Genomic DNA, 21426 nt, shown 5'->3' on the forward strand with positions numbered 1-21426 from the left:
TGCAACTCTGTCAACCACCCGTGTGGCTGCGCCCACTTATTTCCTTCACTTGGTGCCTGGTCGGTATACTCTTGTAATCCCAGTCCTAACTTTGGTGCGGGACACCAACTGACTGCTTGCTCTACGCACAAAGACATCACTGCTCGTTCCCGCACATATCAAGTTCCTACTTCATTTCCATTGCGCAGGAGGTCTGTGATAATCTGTTGCGACCCGAGACATTTGGTGCTCTGGCAGACCATTTTGAAGTATGGTTGGACTCGAAGGTCGTTCCGCATACTCTATTCAGTGGAAATATATCTGTCAAGACAATAATACACAGGTCTGCAGTTTCGATGCGTACGGGAGCTAGGTGCCTGATGTTACAGATATTTATATTTGAAACGTACCTGTCCTTCGCTGCTAGCGCTCGCGCCTGTGGAAAGACAATGACTTGGCATCATACCACAACCGCCCGCACCTGTTTCCACCCAACTCGGGATGCGTTCTTCCATTCAGTTGGACCCAGCGCTATCCAAGGGGGAAAATGGGGATGTCCTATATGCCAACGATGATGGACGTGGATGCATCTTCGAGTTCGCAGCAGGTACTTAGCTGTCGAAGCCTGTGAGTTAAGAACTGGCATTCAACTCACACCCCCTCGGCCCCCCACCCCCCACTCCGCATCCCGTACCCCGGTAACGACTGACATCACGACCACTGCCCGTTATGTTAGAGAGTGCGTCCCATCTACACCAAGTTTCTGCAGATTAACTTGCCCTGATCTCGCTGAAGAAGCTACAGACGCTGTTCAGAATGCCAAAATCTATGCGAAACGACAAGCTGTCCTCGCCGTTGTGCATCTTTGGACCACCCGCCTCGCGCTCGTCAGCGGCATAGTGAGTACTCGCCCAGTCGATGTTCCGTCATCGATATCGCCAACGCATTCTCAGACGACATTCTTCGTTTCAATGGATTCTCTTCTCTTCTCCCTCTCCTCCGTCGTAACTCACGTCCAGGACGAAGAGTGGAGCGCCGTTGACAAGCTCACGACGGCCTGTTTCGCCGGCGCGCTCATTCTCCATATCTGCTCAGGTGAATAAACGCACCTTCAGATTACACCTAGGGAACACTGCTGAACGCCTTCGGTTCTCAGCGATCATCTCGTTCATGGGCTCGTTCGCGCTTGTGCGCCTCCAGCTCCTGGACGCCGACCAACAAGAGGTAGAAGCAGGAATACCGCCTGAGAAAGCGCTGCCTCTCGAATTTTCGGAGCTAGGGAGACTGTGGAAGGCGACATTCGACGACGTGTACAGCCGAGTAGCTTTCCACCGTCCGCTCGCCAGGCGCTGCTCTAACGAGTCGCTCCTCGACCCCGGTCCTCCCGTAGAGCTACTAGCGTGTTGCAGCGCACTCGCCGTGGTTATGACCGGGGTGGGCTTCATCCTGGCAGTGGTGGGCATCCTGACGTATGTGTGGACCGTCACGCCATTGAGCATAGGCATCTTCACGTCGGCGTGCTTTGGCGGGTGCATTCTTACATGCGGTGTTGTGTCGTTTAGATACGCAATGTGAGTGACGAAAAACAGTGGATGCTGCACTTTACTACTTCTAACACAACATTTGACTAGTCTCACGAGATGATGGCGACGCCAATGATTTCTTTCTTGCAGTCCGCCATAAGAATTGAGACGGGTAGCTGCGAGCCATGAGTAATGTTGTAACGTAGAACCAGCTGCAGCAGAGAATCAGAAGTACTGACGGATGGGGCAGTGCTCGGAAGGACCCCGGAACCGGTCAAGGTAGAACCGTGACTTTCGCGGCGACATACTCGAAACTTGAGTCGAAAGGCCGCCACCTGCGGCAGAACTTGCTCAGAGAGAGCGGGCAGAATTGCCACAAAACGAATATAGCGACAACAGATGGGCGGTTTCACTTTTGGGTCGGGACAGCTTGCTCTCCGAGCAAGACATGCAAAGGAAAGTTCTCAAATTGAAACAAAAGATCTAGGTCGACATATATATGTACATTCAAGTTATGGAGACGTAATGAGTCACTGCGGCGACGCGCGCTGGCCATGAGGTTATACGGACTACCTTTAGACGGACTGACAGCAGCTTCAACTTCGTGCCAGAGGGGGGAGGGCTTGTGACTTTGTATCCTTCCTACAACCTCCTCCGTCTGTGTGTTCTGTTTCCTCCGTGGCAGCGCCATGCTATATAGTATACGTAGTAGAAATCGTCCAGATTGTGGTTGTGCCCGCCGCGACGGCGGTGAAGAAAGCCATCGAAGTAGAAGCGGCTTAGGCTGGCAACTGTCGGACATCACTGACAGCTGAGCTACTACCGAGTGCGTTAAGAACCGCCCTCTCCATTCTGGCTTCCTAGCTCAATCTTTCCCTCGTTCCACTACCATCCCCCTCCTTCTCCCCGTAACGACCATTATTACGACCGCTGCACGCCATGCCGGCGAAAGCCACGCAGGAACCCAAGTCAAAGGACTATACAGCTACGGTGCGCGAGCGTACGCATCTCTTCAATTCGTTGCGAGTCAATCTTGTGCCAACTTTCATGCAACAGTTGATGCAACTAAATCCGGCGCACAAGATGACGCGATGAGGCAAGCCGTGCTCGCCGTCGTGCAGATCTGGCTCAACCGCCTTGCACTCGTCAGCGGCATAGTGAGTATCTAGCTATACGTCACGCTCGCGTGCCAACGCGCTTAAGCTTGCAGACAACCTTCTTTGCTTCCATCGACTCCCTTCTTTTCTCCCTTGCTTCCACTGCCACCCACATCGGTGACCCGGATACGAGTGGCTGGAACGCCATAGACAAGCTCACGACCGCCAGTTTCGCGGGCGCTCTCATTTTCCATGTCTGCTCAGGTGAATATATGCGCCTTGAGCCTCGTTTACGCGACATTGCTGACACCGCTCACGTGTCCAGCCATCGTCGCGTTCGCGGGATCCTTTGTGCTCGTGCGTCTCCAGCTGGTGGACGCGGATCAGCAGGAGCACGAGGCGGGCATCCCGGCGATATACGCAGAGCCGATGCGTGAGGTCTCGGACATGCGCGAGAATTCGCTGTCACTCGACAACACCTTGCGCCCCAGCGATACCTTCAACGCGGCGCACGCGGGCCAGCCGCAGTGGAGGGCGGCGTACAACGGGATCTACAGTCGGGTTGTAATCCGACGCCTGGTTGCCAAGCGTCCCAAGGGCCCCGTAGACAGCCTCCTCGACCCCGGCCCGCCCGTCGAGCTTCTCTCCCGCTGCAACGCGCTCGCCGTCGTCATGGCCGTGCTGGGCTTCATCCTCGCAGTGCTGGGCATCCTCGCGTACGCGTGGACCGCGACGCCTCTGAGCGTGAGCATCTTCTCGTCGGCGTGCCTCGGTGGATGTATCATCGCGACGTGCATTGCTATCTGGTAGAGAGGAAAAGAGTGAGTTGCAATGCTTTATGAATGCTGTATCTTGATACCCCTTGCTGTTTCACGATGCTACGACTCCCATCATGCTTGAACGAGTCTCATGGTCTGACGAATATTGCTGTATTTTGGGAGCGAGAGGATTTTGCACTTGTAGTCCACTGCGAATATACCTTTCTGGGAGATCCTCTCTGCATTTTTGGAGTGAAAATAGCAGTCGTCAGTTGTATTTGAAGGGAGACATGATTTCGCGAGTCCGTCACTCCGGCAGTTCGCCCAAAATGGGAAGTCGCGGTTCACTCGTGCACGTGCCCAGTTGATCCCGCAAGTTCAACTTGAACGCGTTCTGCCTTGGCTCCCGACCACCGGCACCTAGGAAGTCATCGAATGTACCCTCCGACCACTTTGCTCAATTGCTTTCGCTTTTACCTTGTGAAATAATGGCTCGGGAATCCGACTTGTGGGCACACCAGCCAGCGCAGACTTTCTTTTCGCGTTTGTTTCGCGCCCAACTCGGCCGGTTCGTCGAATGCTGTGGTGACGCGATATCGAGGTCCTCGGAACAGAATAGCTACAGTGCGTGGAATGGCATTCTCTTACTTAAGTGGAAGTGCTGAGAGTAAACCGAAGAATCTCCCTCGATCTGCAACTGTATTCGGATGAGGTGGCGATTCAGACATGATCCGTAAAGCTTTGCCGTAGCTGCGCTCGGTCTGACATGCTCCGGACGTCTACTACCGTACTGCAGATCCGATTTATTTTGCCATGGAAGAATGACATAATTGCGCTCGTGTGTCCGCTAATGGCTGTTGTTGGCTTAGCATGGGCTGCGCGGATTCATCTGCCTCGGACACAGTTCTATCCCCGGAAACCGCCTTCAGGAGATATAGCGCTCGGATCAAGGTTGTTTCAGTGACATTTGGGAAGTACTATTGTGAAGACCACAACGCGGTACGTGACTCCATGCCACACTATTCCATTTGTTTCAGTCCCTTTCTCTGATACTCTTCCTGTCGAGTCGTTTGATGACAAACACGTATCAATGTATTTTCGTGACGGGAGGCTGTGCGTCCTCTGGATGCGCGGTGCTCCTGAATGACTACGGCTCCTGCCCTGGCGGAGACGTTATCTTCTCTCTGACGCCCGTTCCATTTCTGCGCATCTATTGCGGTGGTCAAGAAGCACAAGTCACTGATGTATAGCTTTGCATTTAGGCAACAACGCATTTGCCACGTTGCATGGGGGGACGATCATGGCAGTATCACAGCGTTCCGCAGAACATCTACGGAGAGGCAAGTCGCCATGTCTCGTAGTGCTTTCATCTCCACATATTCGTATGCCACTGTGCGGAAGTTGATATGTACCCGCGAATTCGAGTTCGCGATGATATCGACAATGATCATCGATTTCAATACACTAGCCTCCAGCAGAAGCATAGCGCCGTTTTGGTAAATGCCTGCAGTAAAGTGCTTCTGTTGCCTCAAGGCAGCCATCCGATATCAGGCGTGACTGGTCTGATCGCGGAGCAACGTGCAACGAGGCCGACGCTACTATGCAGCGTGTCTCAATAATGGCAGATAGTACAAAGTCCGGCTACCCCGTCGTAGTGCCCTGACGCGTCCTCTCTGTTTCCACCTACGAGCCCTCGACCACGACACTGATTATCACCACGATGAACGCAGGAACTTCTGTGAGTAAATACCTTGCTTGGCGCACCATGTTGTTGAATGGCGAGTACGCAGATGATGGAGATTGATATGCATCTATCTCAATTATTTGGGGGCATGAAACTTGACAGCAGATGGAGCAAGACGGACGTTGTGAGTCACTTACCTTCACTCGACAGCAGACCAGCGCGCTCTGACATAGCCCTCGGACTCTGGAGAAAGGAAAGCGAAGAGCTTATCCCGGCATCGATGCCGCCAATAGCGGACACTCCAGACGCGCTCATGTACGACTCCTCCGACAGCGAGGACTCGAGCTACCAGGTACGGCCCGACCCATCACCCACTTCGCTTTATTGCGACCCGGATGCTCACCCGAAGCGCACAGCCAAGCCCGTCGGCATCCTCAAGCTCCACCGAGAGCGTCGACGCCGGCTGCGCGCTGCTGCAGGCCATCCGCGAGGAGGTGCGCATAGGACGGTACCCTACCACCGGCGGCGAATACCTGGAAGCCATATTCACGCACCGCGAGGTGTTCTCCGCGTACCCGCAGGGGCACCGGATGTGCTCGGTCGGGTTCAGCGACCTGGCGCAAGATCTGGAGCAGCGCAGTGGGCGGGCGGACCGAGATGCAGACCCTGAGGTGGTGGCGGCGTTCAGACATGAAGCTGCGTGGATCGCAGCGGTTGGGTGGTAGGTTTCGGAAGCCTTCGAGTTTGAGGATAAGCTACTACAGGGATGCTGTGACGATGCTGGATATCGTGACCGATACAGTTTGGACCGGGAGGATCTAATACTGTAAGCAGTTATAATTACAGGCAGGCGATGATGAGTCGCAGAACTGATCAGAAGAGGCACCCATATATTCACTTCGAGTCAAGTTGTGAACACGTGAAGCGTTGATCGTAACACTCATGTCCGAATCGGGATCTCTCTCTTAACGTCCACCTGCACAGGGATAATTTTACCCGCGTCTGCTGCTGTGATCTCCACTGAATAATATTGACCTTCTGCATGCGAGGACTGCTGTGCTCAGAAACTCTGCCTCCCTCATCGCTTAGTTCTGAGGCATGTCTTTTGCCCGTTTTCGCGAAGTACGCCTTCTGCTGTACATAATACGGCCGTACTCGTGCCCTTCCTAAAACTGCAACCTGAGTTCTCCTGCACTAGATTCAGGGTTTACTTGACAGCTATCTGTCACTCTACTTGTTCTGGCGCTGCTCTTCTATGATCCAGTAACTGGATTGGGCATCATGTGCTGACCTCTGGTGCCGTCTTGCTCGGTCACAGTTCAAGTTGTCTTGGCCTTTGGCCTTCCATGATTAGCGCCAGTGGTGTGGACCCACTGTTGGAAGAGCACCGCCCCAGCGCCTGCTTGCCAAGTTAGAGAACTGATCCGCCCGTACCGCTATTCAGTTGAGTCGAGCAGGCGCCAGCGTTCTCCTTATATCGGTCGGTGTTAGTTCCTCGACTACCAAACTTGCTCTCGTATGTGATGCCTCCTCGTAGCAATAATGGTGAGCATCCATCTAGAATCTAGAAATGGGAGGTCTGGATTCATTCCCACCTGTGCAGTGTTGCTTGGACCAGGGAGACGTGTCAAGACGGAACCTATCAGTGTAATGTATATCACTGAATCGCCTGACGCGATGAAGCATCCGTTTGAGTACCCGGGATATCCTGCGCAAACGCACGAATCTTCTGGCTCGCCTGTCACACCGCTACCTGGACGAAAGTGTATGTTGTTTCGCAGTGACCGAGTACGACACTACTCAGACTGTTCAATGATGTTTTCAGGGACGCAGGAAGATCAGGATGAACGCGATGCAGAGATGCGCAAGGAGGTCATGGGAGAGCTGGTTCAATCTTGGATGGACCGGCTACAGCTAATCAGCGTAATCGTAGGTTGCGTCCGTTCTCTATTGAATGTAAATTAATCAAATTTTTATTAGACCACGTTTTTCGCTGCCGTTGAAGGAGGGTTACTGGGTATCGCGACGCCGGAGCGCGGTATCAAAAGTCCTCCGATCGAAAGAGCTGCAACCACTGGTCTCTCTGGAGCTCTTGTGCTGCATCTCTTCGCAGGTACGTCGTGCAGTTTCCGCGGTGATTGTATTGTTGGCTGATCACTTACATACTCTACTGTGTCCATGGAAAGCCATCATCTCCTTTCTCGCCTCATTCTTCCTCATCCGCTACAAGGTCGAAGAGGCCAAGATTGAAGAGAAGAGGGTTGAAGAGGGCGTAAAGCCCACCTTCACCGGCATCTGGTCGTCGAACCCGCGCCTCGAGCAATTCGGCCCGTTCCAAATGGATAAGCCGCCCACGGTTCTGCTGGAACGCTGCCACTCCCTCTGCATCCTCTTCGCCGCAGTCGGGTTCGTACTTGCCATCGTGGGCGTTATCTGCTTTATGTGGGCGCGCATGATGGGCAGCCCGAGCATTTTCGCGACCGTTTGCGCGGGAGTCTGCTTTGCTGCGAGCTTTGTTATCATTTTCTTACCGTCTTCGACCACATTGCCGTCACCATGAACAGAGATGATCACGAACGTAACGCACTGATGATAACGACCTATCCTACTTCTCGTATATTAAGTAATGAACCGCCGCATCTTGCGATGAAATAACTACTGTCTTCTTACTGATGTCTTGGGCCGTGACGAAGGTCGAAACACAGCACTCACTCACAGGCTACTACTGTACATTTTCGACCAACCCGGCGGGTCACAGGTCACAAGGACAATGGCCTGCCGGATTTCGGACATGTGTCACATGTCACAACGAGCCGATCCCAAATGAATGGAAAAGAGGCATTTTTTCCCGGCCTGCGGCGCCAAAATCGCACGGTCCTTGTTCGCCACCGGCTATACAGCAGCTCCATCCGGCAGTAGCACGGTAGCTGCACTCGCTGTACGCCGGCGCCTCCGATGCCACTGCCCCGCCGCCTTGCCGCTATGTTACATCCTGTCCCGGTCACACCTGGTCCCGCCGGTTGGCCGGTTTAGGTCCTCGAGGTCACAGGTCACACCCTCCGCCGGGTTGGTCGAAAATGTAAGTATATCTGATATTGCTCGAACGCGGATGGTCGCCATTTGTCCGCCGAGCAACGACTCGTGAGGTGTTCCTGGGCACGAGGTGGAGAATACTGACGTTGGCTGAGTGCCAAGGTGGAATCCTCGAACCTTCACTGTTCAATAGACCACATCCTTCTGTCGTGACCGGTTGGTTCCGGTCAGTACAATCACGGCCTGAGTGTAAATGTGGAACGTTCATGATGCCCTCCAAAAGTTTAAACACTTGCTCTATTTTTGTCGCAGAGATCCAGGCTGAGACGGAGCATTGCAACAACATACGACTCTGTGACTTTCGTGAAATAGAGTGCAACGCTAGTCACTGATTTACATCAGAGTCATGTGCAATGGGACGTCTCCTCGATGGCTCCGCAACAAAACGGGTGGAGAGAAATGGCATCCTCCAACCCCCCGACTCCGACTCGGAGCCGGGCGCGGAAGTTAGAGCACACACGCGCGCTCGCACCATCCGCAATCCAGTGAGCCTAAGTGGAGGGCCACGAGGTTGTGCGACTGACCGACGCTGAATAGGCAGGTCGGGCGTGATGGTATCCGATCGGTAGTCAATGCATAAATTCAATCATTTAACGTGCTCACCACCGGCGCATGCCGATGTGGCGCCAGTCCGCGCGCTGCCCTGGCATGATGCACGCGGGCAAACCCACTAAATGTGCGATACTACGTCCGAATAGGATCCTACATTGATCGTACTGCAGAACGGCGAGGGTGAAATTCGGTTGCTAGAACGATAGAATAAGTCAGTACTGTGAAACAATGTAGTAGATGCTTTGAGAGCTCTGCCGGCCCTGTGAGGAGACCACTTCACATCATGAGTCAAGTACACAGTGGGAAGCTACCAGTACAGATCGCAACTAAGTGTGGCACCGGTACGTTCTGGAATGATTGATATCCATATGATAGGACATGATAGTCGCGTAAATACGACAACGGAGGGACAAGATGGCCGCCGGAGAAGTTTTAGAATATCGGAGTTATGCCAGGTGAGAAGGAGGGATACGGGCTCACAGAACCGGTGTTAGATCGGGTTATAACACTCTGGGGACGCTGAACGACACACTCAGGTGCCATGGGAGTACCTGTGAGGGCGGCCGTCCGATAAAACTGCACGAAACGGAAGACCATTGGTGAGAGGACGGTTTTGTAATTAGAACAATCACACACGGAGAGCGAACAATAGCCTTCCAGAGACTCCACTTGTTGGTATATTGGTTGTCAAGGGAAGAACGTTCTCGTAGTTATGCGAGTTATGAAGGAATCCGGGTACAGCCATGCAGGCAATTGATAACAGGTTGAGGAACTCACATGTCCAATTTCGAACAGCGAATCGCAATTTTGTTGCCAGTTGGACTCCCTCAGTGAATCAGAGAACCTGGTGTTAGTGTGGAGTAGGTGACGGGTAGTATTATCTGCTACGAGTCGGTTACCCGCGTCTAACACCCACCGTCCGAGTCCTCCTGATCCGAGTCGCGAGGCGATGTCACAGGTAGGCGGCGAGCAGCTTGAGAATTCGCCAAGCCCAAACACCAATCATAACACATTCGGACACAGATTAATGTCAGCGGCATACGTCTGGACATGTGCTTACGGTGGTAGTACAGCAGTCTAGCAATCGTCAAGACTTTCTCTTTTCGGCAGGGGGTGTTTCCCATCCGAGGACGGCTTAGATAAGGTTTTGATCCGTCGCTTGATGTCCGAGTCGATCCGCTAGCGTACTTACCATTCGCTTGCTACTAGTAGTATCCTTTCCTACAAGTCAAAGAATCGACAGTAAAAACCAATATTGTAGGGCCTCACATGGTGGGTTTACCCGCAGAATTGTTCTGGAAGACATGCATCTCACTCATCCAGTGTCGTATGGAACTTCCTAGGCGGCCATAGTCTTGTATGGGCATCCGCATTAACACCGCATGTCGCCAGTACCTGCCGAGTGGACACCGTGTGGGTTCTACAAGCCTGGTGCCAGCGCGTATGAGTGCTGAACGGAGTTTGACTATGTGCGCCCCAGTGCCTGCATTAATGGTATATTTCGGGCATTGTGCTTGCTCGGTTCTGCACGCTGCTGCCGATGCCAAGGGCTTCTAATCTGTCCTCCCGACATCTGCATCATATGTACGTCTTGGAGGCAGCGACATGTACGCAGCACGTGTGGAGATACGATGCCAAGAAATTCAAGCTGGCGTGAAAATCTCCTCTTTATCTCCCCATTCGGTCGAAGAAGCAAGACTATACTATTGGAGAAGCAGCATGAGCGTTCCGTAGTAGTCGCGGCGGCTCTCATCGGCAGTTCTTGGGTGGCGCTCTGATTGTGAGTTCTTTCTATATTCCCCATTTTCTGGCATGTGAGAATGGTCTCGCCTTGGCCGCCGGTGCATGTCTCTTAGTATTTAAGCAGAGCGGTTTTGCAACACCGTCTCTCCATCCCACCTTCTCCTCTGAGATCAAAACATACTCTTACACTCATACCTGTCTACCACCTTTGAAATGCCCGGACTAGACTACTTCATGGATTCAGAGCGGTCGCAGCCCACCGAGGTCCGAGAGGACACCACGATGGCTACAGCAGTCGAAGTTGCGCCAACGGCAGACTCGGACACCTCCTCGAACGAAGATGCCCCACACTCTCCGCATGTCTACTACAACCCCCGCTTCGACCCCAAGAACTTCCTCGAAGGTCCCTTGTCGTGGAACCCGGCTACTCGTCTCCGGCAAATGCTCGCTCGACCTGGAATTGTAGTACGTGTTTATTTCGTGCGCTTGTTATACGTACATCGTCTCACATTCATTTCATTTCAGATCGCTCCCGGTATCTGCGATGGCATCAGTGCTCGTTGCGCTCTCGAGGCTGGCTTCGAGTGCTTGTATCAGAGGTATGTCTGTATATGCGCTTCCATACAGTATGCTCATCACCCTCTCCAGTGGTGCTGCGACGACCGCATCACGCTTGGGCCAACCCGACCTCGCCATCGCCACTCTCAACGACTTTGTGCAGGTCAGATATTATCTTCCGCTAATGTTATTCCATTCTGACTGTCCTACAGAGCGCACAGATGGTCTGCAGCTTGGACCCCACCGTACCTGTCATTGCCGATGCTGACACCGGGTATGCTAGGCCTCACTCGACGGGAGACTCCCAACTGACGTTTTCTACCAGCTTCGGTGGCCCCGCTATGATTGCGCGTACTGTTAACCAGTATGCCCGTGCAGGTGTTGCCGGTCTCCACATTGAGGACCAAGTACAGACAAAGCGCTGCGGTCATTTGATGGGCAAGCAGGTAGTATCCAGGGAGGAATTCATCACGCGTATCCGTGCGGCAGTAATTGCTCGCGACTCTATCCCTGGAGGGTCCGACTTTGTGAGAATTTCCCTCTTTGCTTCGCGTACATAAAACTGACGACTGTCCGTTTAGGTAATTATCGGTCGCACCGACTCAGCACAGGTGCTTGGCATGGAGGAAGCAGTCACTAGACTGAAGCTTGCTGCGGATGCTGGTGCCGACGTGTGCTTCATCGAGGGCGTGCGTAACGCCGACCTTCTCAAGTCCACGGTCGATGCCCTGGCTCCCAAACCCGTAAGTACTTCCTTATTGGTTAACGCCGGCTACCTCGCAATTGACACAACCTTAAGGTGCTCGTCAACGTCATCTCCGGCGGTCTCACCCCTTCCTTCACATGCAAGGAAGCTGAAGAGATGGGTGCCAAGATCATCAGTGCGTCTTCTGCCGTGCCTGTTGATGTTCAATTACGAATCCTCTATTGCAGTCTTCTCCTTGGTCTCTTGCGTCGCGGCGGTGCATGGCATCCGGGCTGCCATGCAATCTCTCAAGAAGACGGGCACAGACTTCTCATCAGCAAGGGGCATGGACCCGAAGGCGTTCTTCGAGGTCATGGGTGAGTAACATTCGTTCTTGTATTGCAGTAGTGCTGACTTGACTGTCATTAGGCTTAAGCGATGTCATCCGCCTCGATGCTCAAGCTGGCGGTAACGCCTTCGAGATGGTGTAAATCCACCGCCACGACCGTACATATAGACGAACCCAGGCCTGCCTCTTGTCTCTTGGGTTTTATGTTGGGCCGAGTTTTGCATCATGTTTATAGACTTTGAATTAATATTATCAATGCGTCTTCGTTTCTACACGGTTCCTCGCTTTTGATGGGTAGCGTCAGAAGTGTTTGTACACGTGAAAATGCTAACTTAGCAGTCTGGTTGTGCGGACTCGAAGGCCCGGATGCTGACGCGCTGATGAGCCAACAAACTTTCTTGTCCCGCTCATTCCGCTCGTCATGCATCATGATGTTGACTGAGTCTTCCGCATCCCGCTCGCTAAGTCAAAGGCGTACCGCTGGCTAGCCCTTCCGTCTGTCATGCGCTTGCCTTTCTCTCCTACATTGTTTCTGTCTCGTTCGGGTCCCCGTCTCCGCCGGAGACACGGGCCGGCTAAGAAGATTAAGCACACCACCTACCCTGGAGGTATATCTACCAGCTGCGACTCTGTCTTAGACAGCGCACGCCACGACTTTTATATTGCGAGCTCGCCATGACACCCAGGCATATCTCGGGGCAAGAGGTCGCGGAGCACAACAGCCGCGAGAGCTGCTGGATCATCGTCCATGGTGAGTTGTTCGTGCTCCACAGATGTCCGAAGGTGCAGCGTCAATGGACACAGCCCCAATTCATGAGGATGGACGGGGGTCGTTGTCGTACATTTGGCCACCGCGAATATCAGACGTGCACGGGAGACTGACGACTCGTAGGCAGGGTTTACGACGTGACGGACTTCTTGGATGGTAGGTGTCTGTTTAACTCAGTAAAAATTTCGAGCTTCACTCTGACATGTTGTTTTCTGTAGAGCACCCAGGTAGGGCATAGCTTCGTATTTCTCCCTCCCCGCTAAGGTTTGACTACAGGCGGTAGCAAAATCATTCTTAAGTACGCCGGGAAGGACGCTACGTAAGTCCCCGCACAATTCTTGTCCAGTGACGTCTCGTACTTATCAATTTGTGATAGCGCGGAATACGATCCCATTCACCCTCCTGATGCTATCACGAAAAATCTGCCGCCAGAGAAGCAGTAAGCACAATCTCGCTAGGTGATCGCGAGTGTTCTCATATTCCTTTCCAGCCTGGGCAGCGTCGACCCGGACACGGTGCTCAGAGTTGAGGTTGAAATTACGGATGAGGAGAGGGATCGTCAGCTGCGCATGGCTCAACGACCGCCACTCTCCGAGATCCTCAACCTGCACGACTTTGAGGTAATACTCTCATTTATTATGTTTTTATCCACCGCTGAATCACTTGGTGCAGACGATCGGCAAGCTCGTCATGTCCGAGAAGGCGTGGGCTTACTACAGCTCCGCCGCTGACGATGAGATTACACACCGGGAGAACCATGCAGCGTATCACAGGTTTGTTAAAGCACCACTGAGTTGGCTGCGGGAATTCTGAGCGTTTCCGCTTGTAACTCAGAGTATGGTTCCGCCCTCGCATACTCCGCGACGTCACGCACGTGGACTGGTCAACGAAGATACTCGGACAACCAACGAGAATGCCGGTGTACATTGTACATGCAACTGTTCTGCAGCTCATTGTAATTGCTCAACACGACATTCTAGACTGCGACCGCATTGGGCAAATTGGGTCACAAAGATGGCGAGTTGAACTTGACGAGGGCCGCTGCGAAACACGGGGTTATCCAAATGGTCCGCGCTTTTACGCAGGATAGTCATAAGATAGACTAACGTTACTACAGATCCCAACTCTTGCTTCATGTTCGTTCGACGAGATCGTCGATACGGCACAACCCGGCCAAGTCCAGTTCCTGCAACTGTTCGTGACCTTACGATATCACTGGACTAACCGGGAATAGCTGATTGGATCACCTATTTGTGCAGGTACGTTAACAGGGACAGGGAGATTACGAGGAAGTTCGTGCAACACGCGGAGAAGCGCGGTGTCAAGGCGCTGTTTATCACTGTAGATGCTCCCCAGCTTGGGCGACGTGAAAAGGTACGTTGCCGTACTGTTGACACTTCTTTGTCTGATCAAATTGAATGCATACAGGACATGCGCATGAAGTTCGAGGCGGAGGACCCTGCTGAGGTGACTGATAACAAGCAGCAGGACCGTGTGGACCGTTCTCATGGCGCGGCACGCGCGATCAGCGTAAGTCCATCTCTGGTGTTTTTGTGTACGGGTCAGTCGAGAAGGTTTTTGGCAGTCTTTCATCGACACCAGTCTGGACTGGAAGGATATACCCTGGTTCCAGTCCATCACGAAGAGTAAGTGACGTCACAACAGTCGGCACATTGCCGTAGCGTTTATGATGGTGTTTTAGTGCCTCTTATCCTCAAGGGTGTACAGTGCTGGGAAGTGAGTGAATTTTGGTGCAGCATGTACGAGGCCAGTACTGATGTTGATTTTCATTAGGACGCGTTGGAAGCTTATGACAGAGGCCTCGCTGGTGTCGTGCTCTCAAACCACGGTGGCCGACAGCTCGACTTCGCGCGTTCCGGTATTGAGATTCTCGTCGAAGTGGTTCCGAAACTAGGGGAGAAGCGCGGCCTAAAGTTCCCCAATGAGAAATTCCAGCTCTTTGTCGATGGAGGTGTTCGACGCGCTACTGACGTCATCAAGGCTGTTGCCCTCGGTGCTACTGCAGGTGTGTGAGCTAGTAGAATATCTTGTCATCACTGACGCGTACGGGCTCAGTCGGTGTTGGGCGTCCGTTTTTGTACGCTTTCTCGTCGTACGGTGTAGAAGGTGTCGACAAGGCACTGCAGATACTCCATGTATGTTTTGTCTCTATGTCAATAGTGTCCATATTAATTTTCGATCACAGGATGAATTCGAGATGAACATGCGGTTGTTGGGTGCTCGTAACATCAAGGAAATTGTCCCCGCCATGGTGGAGGCATCGTCGATTCACTCGCATATCGTCTCCGTCCCGTCTGACCGTCTGTATGAGGCCAACTGTGAGTGTTGTTCTGCCGTACGCACGTCGGTGTACTGATGCGCTGTCGTAGACGAGAGCATCCAGTCAGCACGGTTGCGGGAGATCAAGCCGAGGATGTGATCGTCGTCTCTGGAATAGTTGCACCGATAAGCACGCTGTTCCGTTGGGACCGTTCTCCTTGGTGTATATTTACGACCAGTCTGTGACACGGTGTTTGTGTGTTTGTATCTCAGCGTTTAGTTGTCCTTGGCTTACTAGATATCCCGAGATTTGTATATATAGTCAACGCGGTGTCGAGCGACTTACCCCGAGAGATCTTGGCTGGATAAGTGATTGCTGGATATCGAATATACCGTAACACGGTGAATGGTGAATAGATTCGTTGCGGGGCGTTGTTGTGCATTTCCCCTACGATAGGAGTATAATATTAATATTCTAAGCGCTGCACACGTTATCTCCCGGAAGCCTGTTTGTGCGCAGGTGGATCTAGCAGGTGACGGTAGAGTCAGAATATTTACAGAGGATGTCACTGGCAGGACGGTGCCGAGGCGGGAGAGGGGGTGCCAGCGGAAGTGACTGGGGTCTTGCGGGGGTGCTGATTTTTTGTGGATTGAAGGGCGACAGTTGCCTTCGTCTTCCACCAGGACAGACACCCGCGGATTGCTGCCTCACCAGCATCCGATTCCAGTGCGGCTCTTTTCGACCACGCCCTCGCGACCATTCGTCCGCCTGCAGGCAGGTCATCTTTTACGACCGACCTTCACGCGACCACAACAAACCGTTACTTATCAGTCGAATCTCAAGCAATCGTAACAATTCGTGCGTTAATTTCTCATGCACGCCTTCCTGCGTGTTTAACACAGATTTCCTGTGGTGCAGAATGAGCAAATCCTCGACGGCTTCTGCACCAAAGATTCCGACCCAGCTACCGTCAAAGTCAGCTTGGTCAAGGGGCCCGCCCCAAACTACTGCTACTTCACGTTCGCAATCCCCCGCACCGAACGCATCCAGCCCTGCCCCCTCGGTGACAAATCCATCTCATTCCAGACGGCCAAGTACGCTAGGTCAAGGTGTTTCGTTCAAAGATGGTGTTGCTGGCGCACGAACTCCCACCAACACAGCAAAATCAGGTACGTGTGTAAAAAATCACGGAGCGGGTTATTACTCATGTGCGTGTGGGTGTTGCACGTTTCAGGCTCGTCGGTGACTTTCGGCTCCATTGATGATGCAGCCGCCCCAATCTCTTCCTCTCCCGCCGCCGTTCCCGCAATCAAGTCTGAAGGTGTGAAGACGTTTGGCTCGGTTCCCGCAGTATCCTCGCCGGTACCCAACGGGAAGCCATCCACTTCCTCTCCTTCCTCGTCTGCATCGTCTCGGCCTGCATCCTCTGGACATGCTCCCAAAACACTAGACAAAGTCGACGTTAAAAAGCTATTTCAGGGTAGCGGCGGCGGCGCCCCGCAATCGCCCGTCGACGTAACATCTCCTTCGCATCGCTCTTCCCCCCTTCCCCAGCCGTCACCACAGCCGTCGCATTCGCATATCCATCCGCACCCTCATCCCCCGCACCAATCACCCCCCTCGCAACTCGGTCATGGTTACACGCCCTTCGTACCCCGTCCCCCGCAAAATGGTGTACCATCTGCTGTCGGTGCTCCACGGTCACCTGTTTATCCCCGATCAATGCCCAATGGCAACGTGAATGGCCGCCCAAATGGTGCCCCCGGGATGCCAGGAACGCCTGTACCAATGGCTGCGGGTCTTCCTAGCGCCGGCCTGCCCAGTGCGGGGATGCCCAGTGCTGGTATGTCGAGCCCTCGAATGGGACCGCCTGGCCAGATGGCTCCGCCTCCGATGCAGGTATCTCAGTGGGGCTACTATGTACGTTTATTTCCGCATGTATATCATTTCCGCTGACCGTGTATCGTAGTATCCTTATCCTACCATGCCACCGGACTACATGCCGTACCCTCCGCAGTGGATTCCTCAACCTATGCCACCACAGCACCAACACCACCCGGTACAGGGTGGTCCCTCGCCTCATGGCGCCATGCCTATCTCACCCCGGAATCCCCCGCCCCCCCTTCACGGGCCAGGCACGCCGACACTTACGCCAGCAATTCCGACGACATCTCATGCACCACATGCGGGCGCGTCGCCATCGCCACACACACACACAACAAGTCTTAACAGCGTGTCATCGCCTCCGCCAACGCCCTCCACCGCTTCTCGCTCCGGCCCGACGCTGAACACGAATGCTAGCGCGTTCGTTCCGCGGAAAGGTAACGTTATCTCGCTCAAGACCCCGACTGGGATGGAGCTCGATTTCGAGAGCTTTAAGAAGCAGGGTGTCTTACCTTCGCCTACAGTTCCCACTTCACCTGCGAAGAAAGTGGTACGGATGGAGACACCCGAGGCGAAAGAGAAGCGGCTTGCGGAGGAGCGCGCACGGATGGAGGCGGATGAGAAGGCGAAGCGGGATAAGGAGGAGCAGGAGGAGAAACAGCGGGAAGAGGAGTTGCGCAAGAAGCTGGAGGTTGAGCGGCAGCGCAGGGAAGAAGAGGAGAAGGAGCTGGCGCGTAAGGAGGAGGAAGAGCGGGCGCGGAAAGAGGAGGAAGAGGAGAAGAAGCGAGCGAAAGAGGAGAGCGAGCGAGTCAAGAAAGAGGAGAACGAGCGTGCGAAGAAGAAGGAGGAGGACCGGATACGAAGGGAGGAAGAGGAGAAGGAACGGGCGAAGAAGGAAGAGGAGGAGCGGGCTGTGAGGGAGGCTGAAGAGAAGGCAAAGCAAGCGGAGGCAAGCGTCGAACAACCTTCAGCGGAGGCGGAGGATGGCGAAGTCGAGGAAAAGGAGGAGACAAAGGAGGAGACAAAGGAGTCCGAAGAGTTGGACGAAGCCACTCAAGAGGAAGCCAAGGACAAAGTGCTGAACAAAAACATTTTGCGCATTGACACCGCTGTGCCCAATCCTGAAATACCACGGAAGCGGCCTGGCCCTCTCGACCTCTCTTCCACACGAAGCCAGTCTATCCCTCAACCTCTTCCTTCAGCCCTGGCTACTGCACGCGTCATCGAAGACCTCGGCACCATTGCCTATCCTGAAGGCATCAAAAGCCCGAAGGTCGAGCTCAACGTCAACGCGAAGCACGGCAAATTCAGGTACATGAACGTTGCAATCATTTCTCACTGGATGATAACATGGTGTCGTTGTACAGATACGACCGAGAGTTCCTTATGCAGTTCATGGCAATCTGTAAGGAGAAACCAGACTCTTTGCCTCCCTTGAATACCATTGGTCTGGAATCAGTCGAGCAATCATTCCCCATGAGTCGCGGTGGCTCCGGCCGCCGATCCTCTTCCGCCAGCATGCCACCCCCACCTTCTACTAGCACTCGTCAAGCCAGCGTCGGTCTTGGCATCTCTGGGTTCAAGCCAGGTTCAGGTGGCTTCAACATGGGCCAGTTCTCCACGAAGATGACGAGTGACGAGCGCTTTGCCATGTCGAGTACGCGGTCCACCTCAATGTCTGGTACTTCGGGTATGCCCTTTGGTCGCCCATCACCGATGGTGCGTACTTCAAGTCAGGGTGGTCCAGGTGGCGTTCCGATGGGCAACAATCGGACACGGAGCAAGCGTGGCGACAAGCGCCCAGATGCGAACAAAATGGCTGGGTCGTCGAGCCATGGTTCGTCGTACGCATCATCTATGGCAATGCAGGCCGGCATGTCGCTTGAGCCTGTTGCTCCTCTAGAGGCTACGGCGGGTCGCTGGCAAGCTTCTAGTGTCAGCAAGAAGCCGCAGCAAGAGACCGATTCCGTGGACGTCGTTGACCGTAAGGTTCGCGGGCTACTCAATAAGCTCACCATGGAGCGCTTCGACTCAATCTCCGACCAAATCATCGCCTGGGCCAACAGGTCCGAGATGGAGAAGGATGGGCGCACGCTCATCCAGGTGATTCGCCTTGTCTTCGAGAAGGCCACTGACGAGGCGACGTGGTCCGAGATGTACGCCCGTTTGTGTCGCAAGATGATGGAGCAGATCAGCTCCAAGGTTCAGGACGAGGGCATCAAGACCAACGAGGGCAAGCCTATCGCTGGTGGACAGCTATTCCGGAAATACCTGCTCAATCGCTGTCAAGAGGACTTCGAGCGTGGTTGGGTCGCCAAGGAGACGACGGCTGCTGCTGCCGCGACCAAGGCTACCGAGGACCAGGCCGCCAAGGCAGCCGCGGAGAAGAACAACACTACGGACGACAGCGATCTCTATTCTGAGGAGTACTATGCTGCACAGAAGGCGAAGCGTCAGGGTCTTGGTCTCATCAAGTTCATCGGAGAGCTCTTCAAGCTGCAGATGCTGACGGAGCGCATCATGCACGAGTGCGTCAAGAAGCTGTTGGGTAACGTCGAGAACCCTGAGGAGGAAGAGATTGAGAGCTTGTGCAAGCTCTTGTCCACCGTCGGTCAGATCCTCGACACGGCGAAAGCCCGCCAGCATATGGACGTCTACTTCTCGCGTATGAAAGAGCTGTGCAAGAGCCCCAACGTCAATTCGCGTATGCAGTTCATGTTGCAGGTACGCTTGGTCGTTAATTCATGGCTAACCTGGTTGTAAACCTGGTTGTACCTGTTTGTACCTGTTTGCAGGATGTCATTGAGCTGCGGGAACGCAAGTGGATCCCACGGAACGCTGTCGCCGCTCCCAGTACCATTGCTGCCGTACACGAAGCTGTGAGTCTCTCGGTGATTGGGTCTTGCGTCCAGTCACTCAGTGTATCTATGTGTCTTTCAGGCTGCAAAGGAGAAGGCGCACGATAAGGATTACCAGCGTCTCAGCATGTCGAGAGGTGGTTCACGTCGTGGAGGCGAGCGCGGTGATCATACTTCAGTTGGTCCTGATGGTTGGGCCGTCGCTGGAGGAAACGTACCGCGACCTCCTCCCAAGGCCGGCGATCTTTCCAACTTTGGGAAGATCAGCAAGGCACAGCCTATGACTTTTGGCCCGAGCAGTGTCTTCACCAAAGAGAAGCCCAAGAGCCGGGAATCTACCATGTCTCGCGCAGGTTCCAGTAACATGTTTTCGATGCTCAGCGGTAACCCGGAGCTTGCGGCAGAGGTCGCAGCGACGTCGAAGTCGAGCAGGCCACCAAGCCGGAAACCTAGTGTCGATCTTGGAACGTCTGGAGTGCCGGAGGCTCCGATGCAGCGCAAGAGGCTCAACCTCCTGCCCCGTACGCTACCAAAACCCGACGAAGGCAGAGCAGACTCGACACCAGCGGCGTCGGAGGCTGGATCAGAGGACGAGGGAGCTGAGACGCATACGCCGTCAATGTCTGAGCAGGAAGCCAATGCCCGGATCAAAGAAGACTCGAAGGAGTTCTTCAGTGTCCGGGATTTGGGCGAAGCCGAGGTCTACTTCACCAAGCTCCCTTCAGAACACAGGTGGCGACTTGTCGACAAACTAGTGTCGTTAGCCATCGAGTCTAAGGAGTCGGATGCACAACTTGTCGCAGGCTTGTTCAGCCGCGCCGTGGCGAAGAACCTATGCTCGCCTAACTCCTTTGAAGAAGGCTTCATGCCGGCCGCTGAGATCCTGGATGACATTGCCATCGATGCGCCCAAGGCCTTCGACCTCATGACGGCGATGATGAAGGGTGCTCATCTCCATGAGGATGAAGAACGTCGGACACGGTTGGCGAGCAAATCGACGCAGAGCGATAAGTTACTGGCACTTCTCTCATAGACTATGTATCGTATAGTTTCTTGCTTCCGTCGCATTACTTTTCCTGCTACCCTGATCATCGTCGTCTGCTCGTCGTTCTCGCCACGTTCGCTCTTGATATTATTCGTGGTTGCCTTGCATCAGTGTGTATTCATACGTCGCACGATACTGCATGATAATATTCCCTAGTCTCTTGTGCAGATGTATCGTTTCGTTGTTGTAGTTGGAGTTGTAGATTTCTACATGGATTTGGGTCGAACACCGGCAAGATCTGATCGGCTGTCTTGGCATGCCTTGCGATCGGAGTGCGGACGCCTCCTAGCCGCCCGACCAGTGGTAAGATAGACCTCACTCATGCCCAACCACTCTAAGCGCCATGACATGGTTGTGACCCGACAGTTGCCCGAGAGTGATGCTATTGATTTGGGAGCAATAAGTCAAATTCTGATACCCGATATGGTAATGGATGGTGTGGTAAGGGCCACTTATCAGCCAAATATTTACCTGCTGGTTGTTGGCTCTGTTTGGTCGCCGTTCACTTTGGGTTGTTGCCAGCCTAATTTCTCTCCTACGAGGGCGAAATAAAAAAATGTGCTCCCTG

At 53.7% G+C, this 21426-nt stretch overlaps 7 protein-coding genes across 7 annotated transcripts; all 7 read left to right on the forward strand.

The window, feature by feature from the left end:
* Positions 1-708: 708 nt before the first annotated feature.
* On the forward strand, positions 709-1623 carry SCP_0304670 (predicted protein; the record flags this gene model as incomplete). The annotated part of the gene is made up of 5 exons (XM_027755860.1): positions 709-718; positions 775-878; positions 933-1074; positions 1136-1550; positions 1611-1623. The coding sequence occupies 5 exons, from the start codon at positions 709-711 to the stop codon at positions 1621-1623; spliced, it is 684 nt and encodes a 227-aa protein (XP_027611661.1).
* An 818-nt stretch (positions 1624-2441) lies between these two features.
* Positions 2442-3409, forward strand: SCP_0304680 (predicted protein; the record flags this gene model as incomplete). The annotated part of the gene is made up of 4 exons (XM_027755861.1): positions 2442-2502; positions 2559-2659; positions 2713-2863; positions 2925-3409. The coding sequence occupies 4 exons, from the start codon at positions 2442-2444 to the stop codon at positions 3407-3409; spliced, it is 798 nt and encodes a 265-aa protein (XP_027611662.1).
* Positions 3410-5077: 1668 nt separating this feature from the next.
* On the forward strand, positions 5078-5766 carry SCP_0304690 (predicted protein; the record flags this gene model as incomplete). Its single annotated transcript, XM_027755862.1, has 3 exons — positions 5078-5095; positions 5148-5393; positions 5458-5766. The coding sequence occupies 3 exons, from the start codon at positions 5078-5080 to the stop codon at positions 5764-5766; spliced, it is 573 nt and encodes a 190-aa protein (XP_027611663.1).
* A 798-nt stretch (positions 5767-6564) lies between these two features.
* On the forward strand, positions 6565-7601 carry SCP_0304700 (hypothetical protein; the record flags this gene model as incomplete). Its single annotated transcript, XM_027755863.1, has 5 exons — positions 6565-6586; positions 6645-6806; positions 6867-6970; positions 7022-7154; positions 7228-7601. 5 exons carry the CDS (start codon positions 6565-6567, stop codon positions 7599-7601), a joined length of 795 nt encoding a protein of 264 aa, XP_027611664.1.
* Positions 7602-10642: 3041 nt separating this feature from the next.
* SCP_0304710 (hypothetical protein) lies at positions 10643-12163 on the forward strand (the record flags this gene model as incomplete). The annotated part of the gene is made up of 9 exons (XM_027755864.1): positions 10643-10894; positions 10955-11028; positions 11078-11150; positions 11200-11261; positions 11313-11514; positions 11569-11730; positions 11787-11868; positions 11921-12049; positions 12102-12163. The coding sequence occupies 9 exons, from the start codon at positions 10643-10645 to the stop codon at positions 12161-12163; spliced, it is 1098 nt and encodes a 365-aa protein (XP_027611665.1).
* Positions 12164-12696: 533 nt separating this feature from the next.
* On the forward strand, positions 12697-15230 carry SCP_0304720 (Cytochrome b2, mitochondrial; the record flags this gene model as incomplete). Its single annotated transcript, XM_027755865.1, has 18 exons — positions 12697-12772; positions 12914-12946; positions 13009-13017; positions 13067-13109; positions 13167-13229; positions 13281-13410; positions 13463-13563; positions 13625-13718; positions 13771-13857; positions 13908-13984; positions 14050-14164; positions 14219-14320; positions 14376-14436; positions 14493-14527; positions 14585-14816; positions 14867-14946; positions 14997-15129; positions 15181-15230. The coding sequence occupies 18 exons, from the start codon at positions 12697-12699 to the stop codon at positions 15228-15230; spliced, it is 1521 nt and encodes a 506-aa protein (XP_027611666.1).
* Positions 15231-15990: 760 nt separating this feature from the next.
* SCP_0304730 (hypothetical protein) lies at positions 15991-20846 on the forward strand (the record flags this gene model as incomplete). The annotated part of the gene is made up of 6 exons (XM_027755866.1): positions 15991-16240; positions 16306-16991; positions 17041-18266; positions 18323-19679; positions 19751-19834; positions 19896-20846. 6 exons carry the CDS (start codon positions 15991-15993, stop codon positions 20844-20846), a joined length of 4554 nt encoding a protein of 1517 aa, XP_027611667.1.
* Between the last annotated feature and the right edge of the window lie 580 nt (positions 20847-21426).

This window comes from Sparassis crispa (genome assembly GCF_003851025.1).
Source record: "Sparassis crispa DNA, contig_000002F, whole genome shotgun sequence".
NCBI classification, from domain to species: domain Eukaryota; kingdom Fungi; phylum Basidiomycota; class Agaricomycetes; order Polyporales; family Sparassidaceae; genus Sparassis; species Sparassis crispa.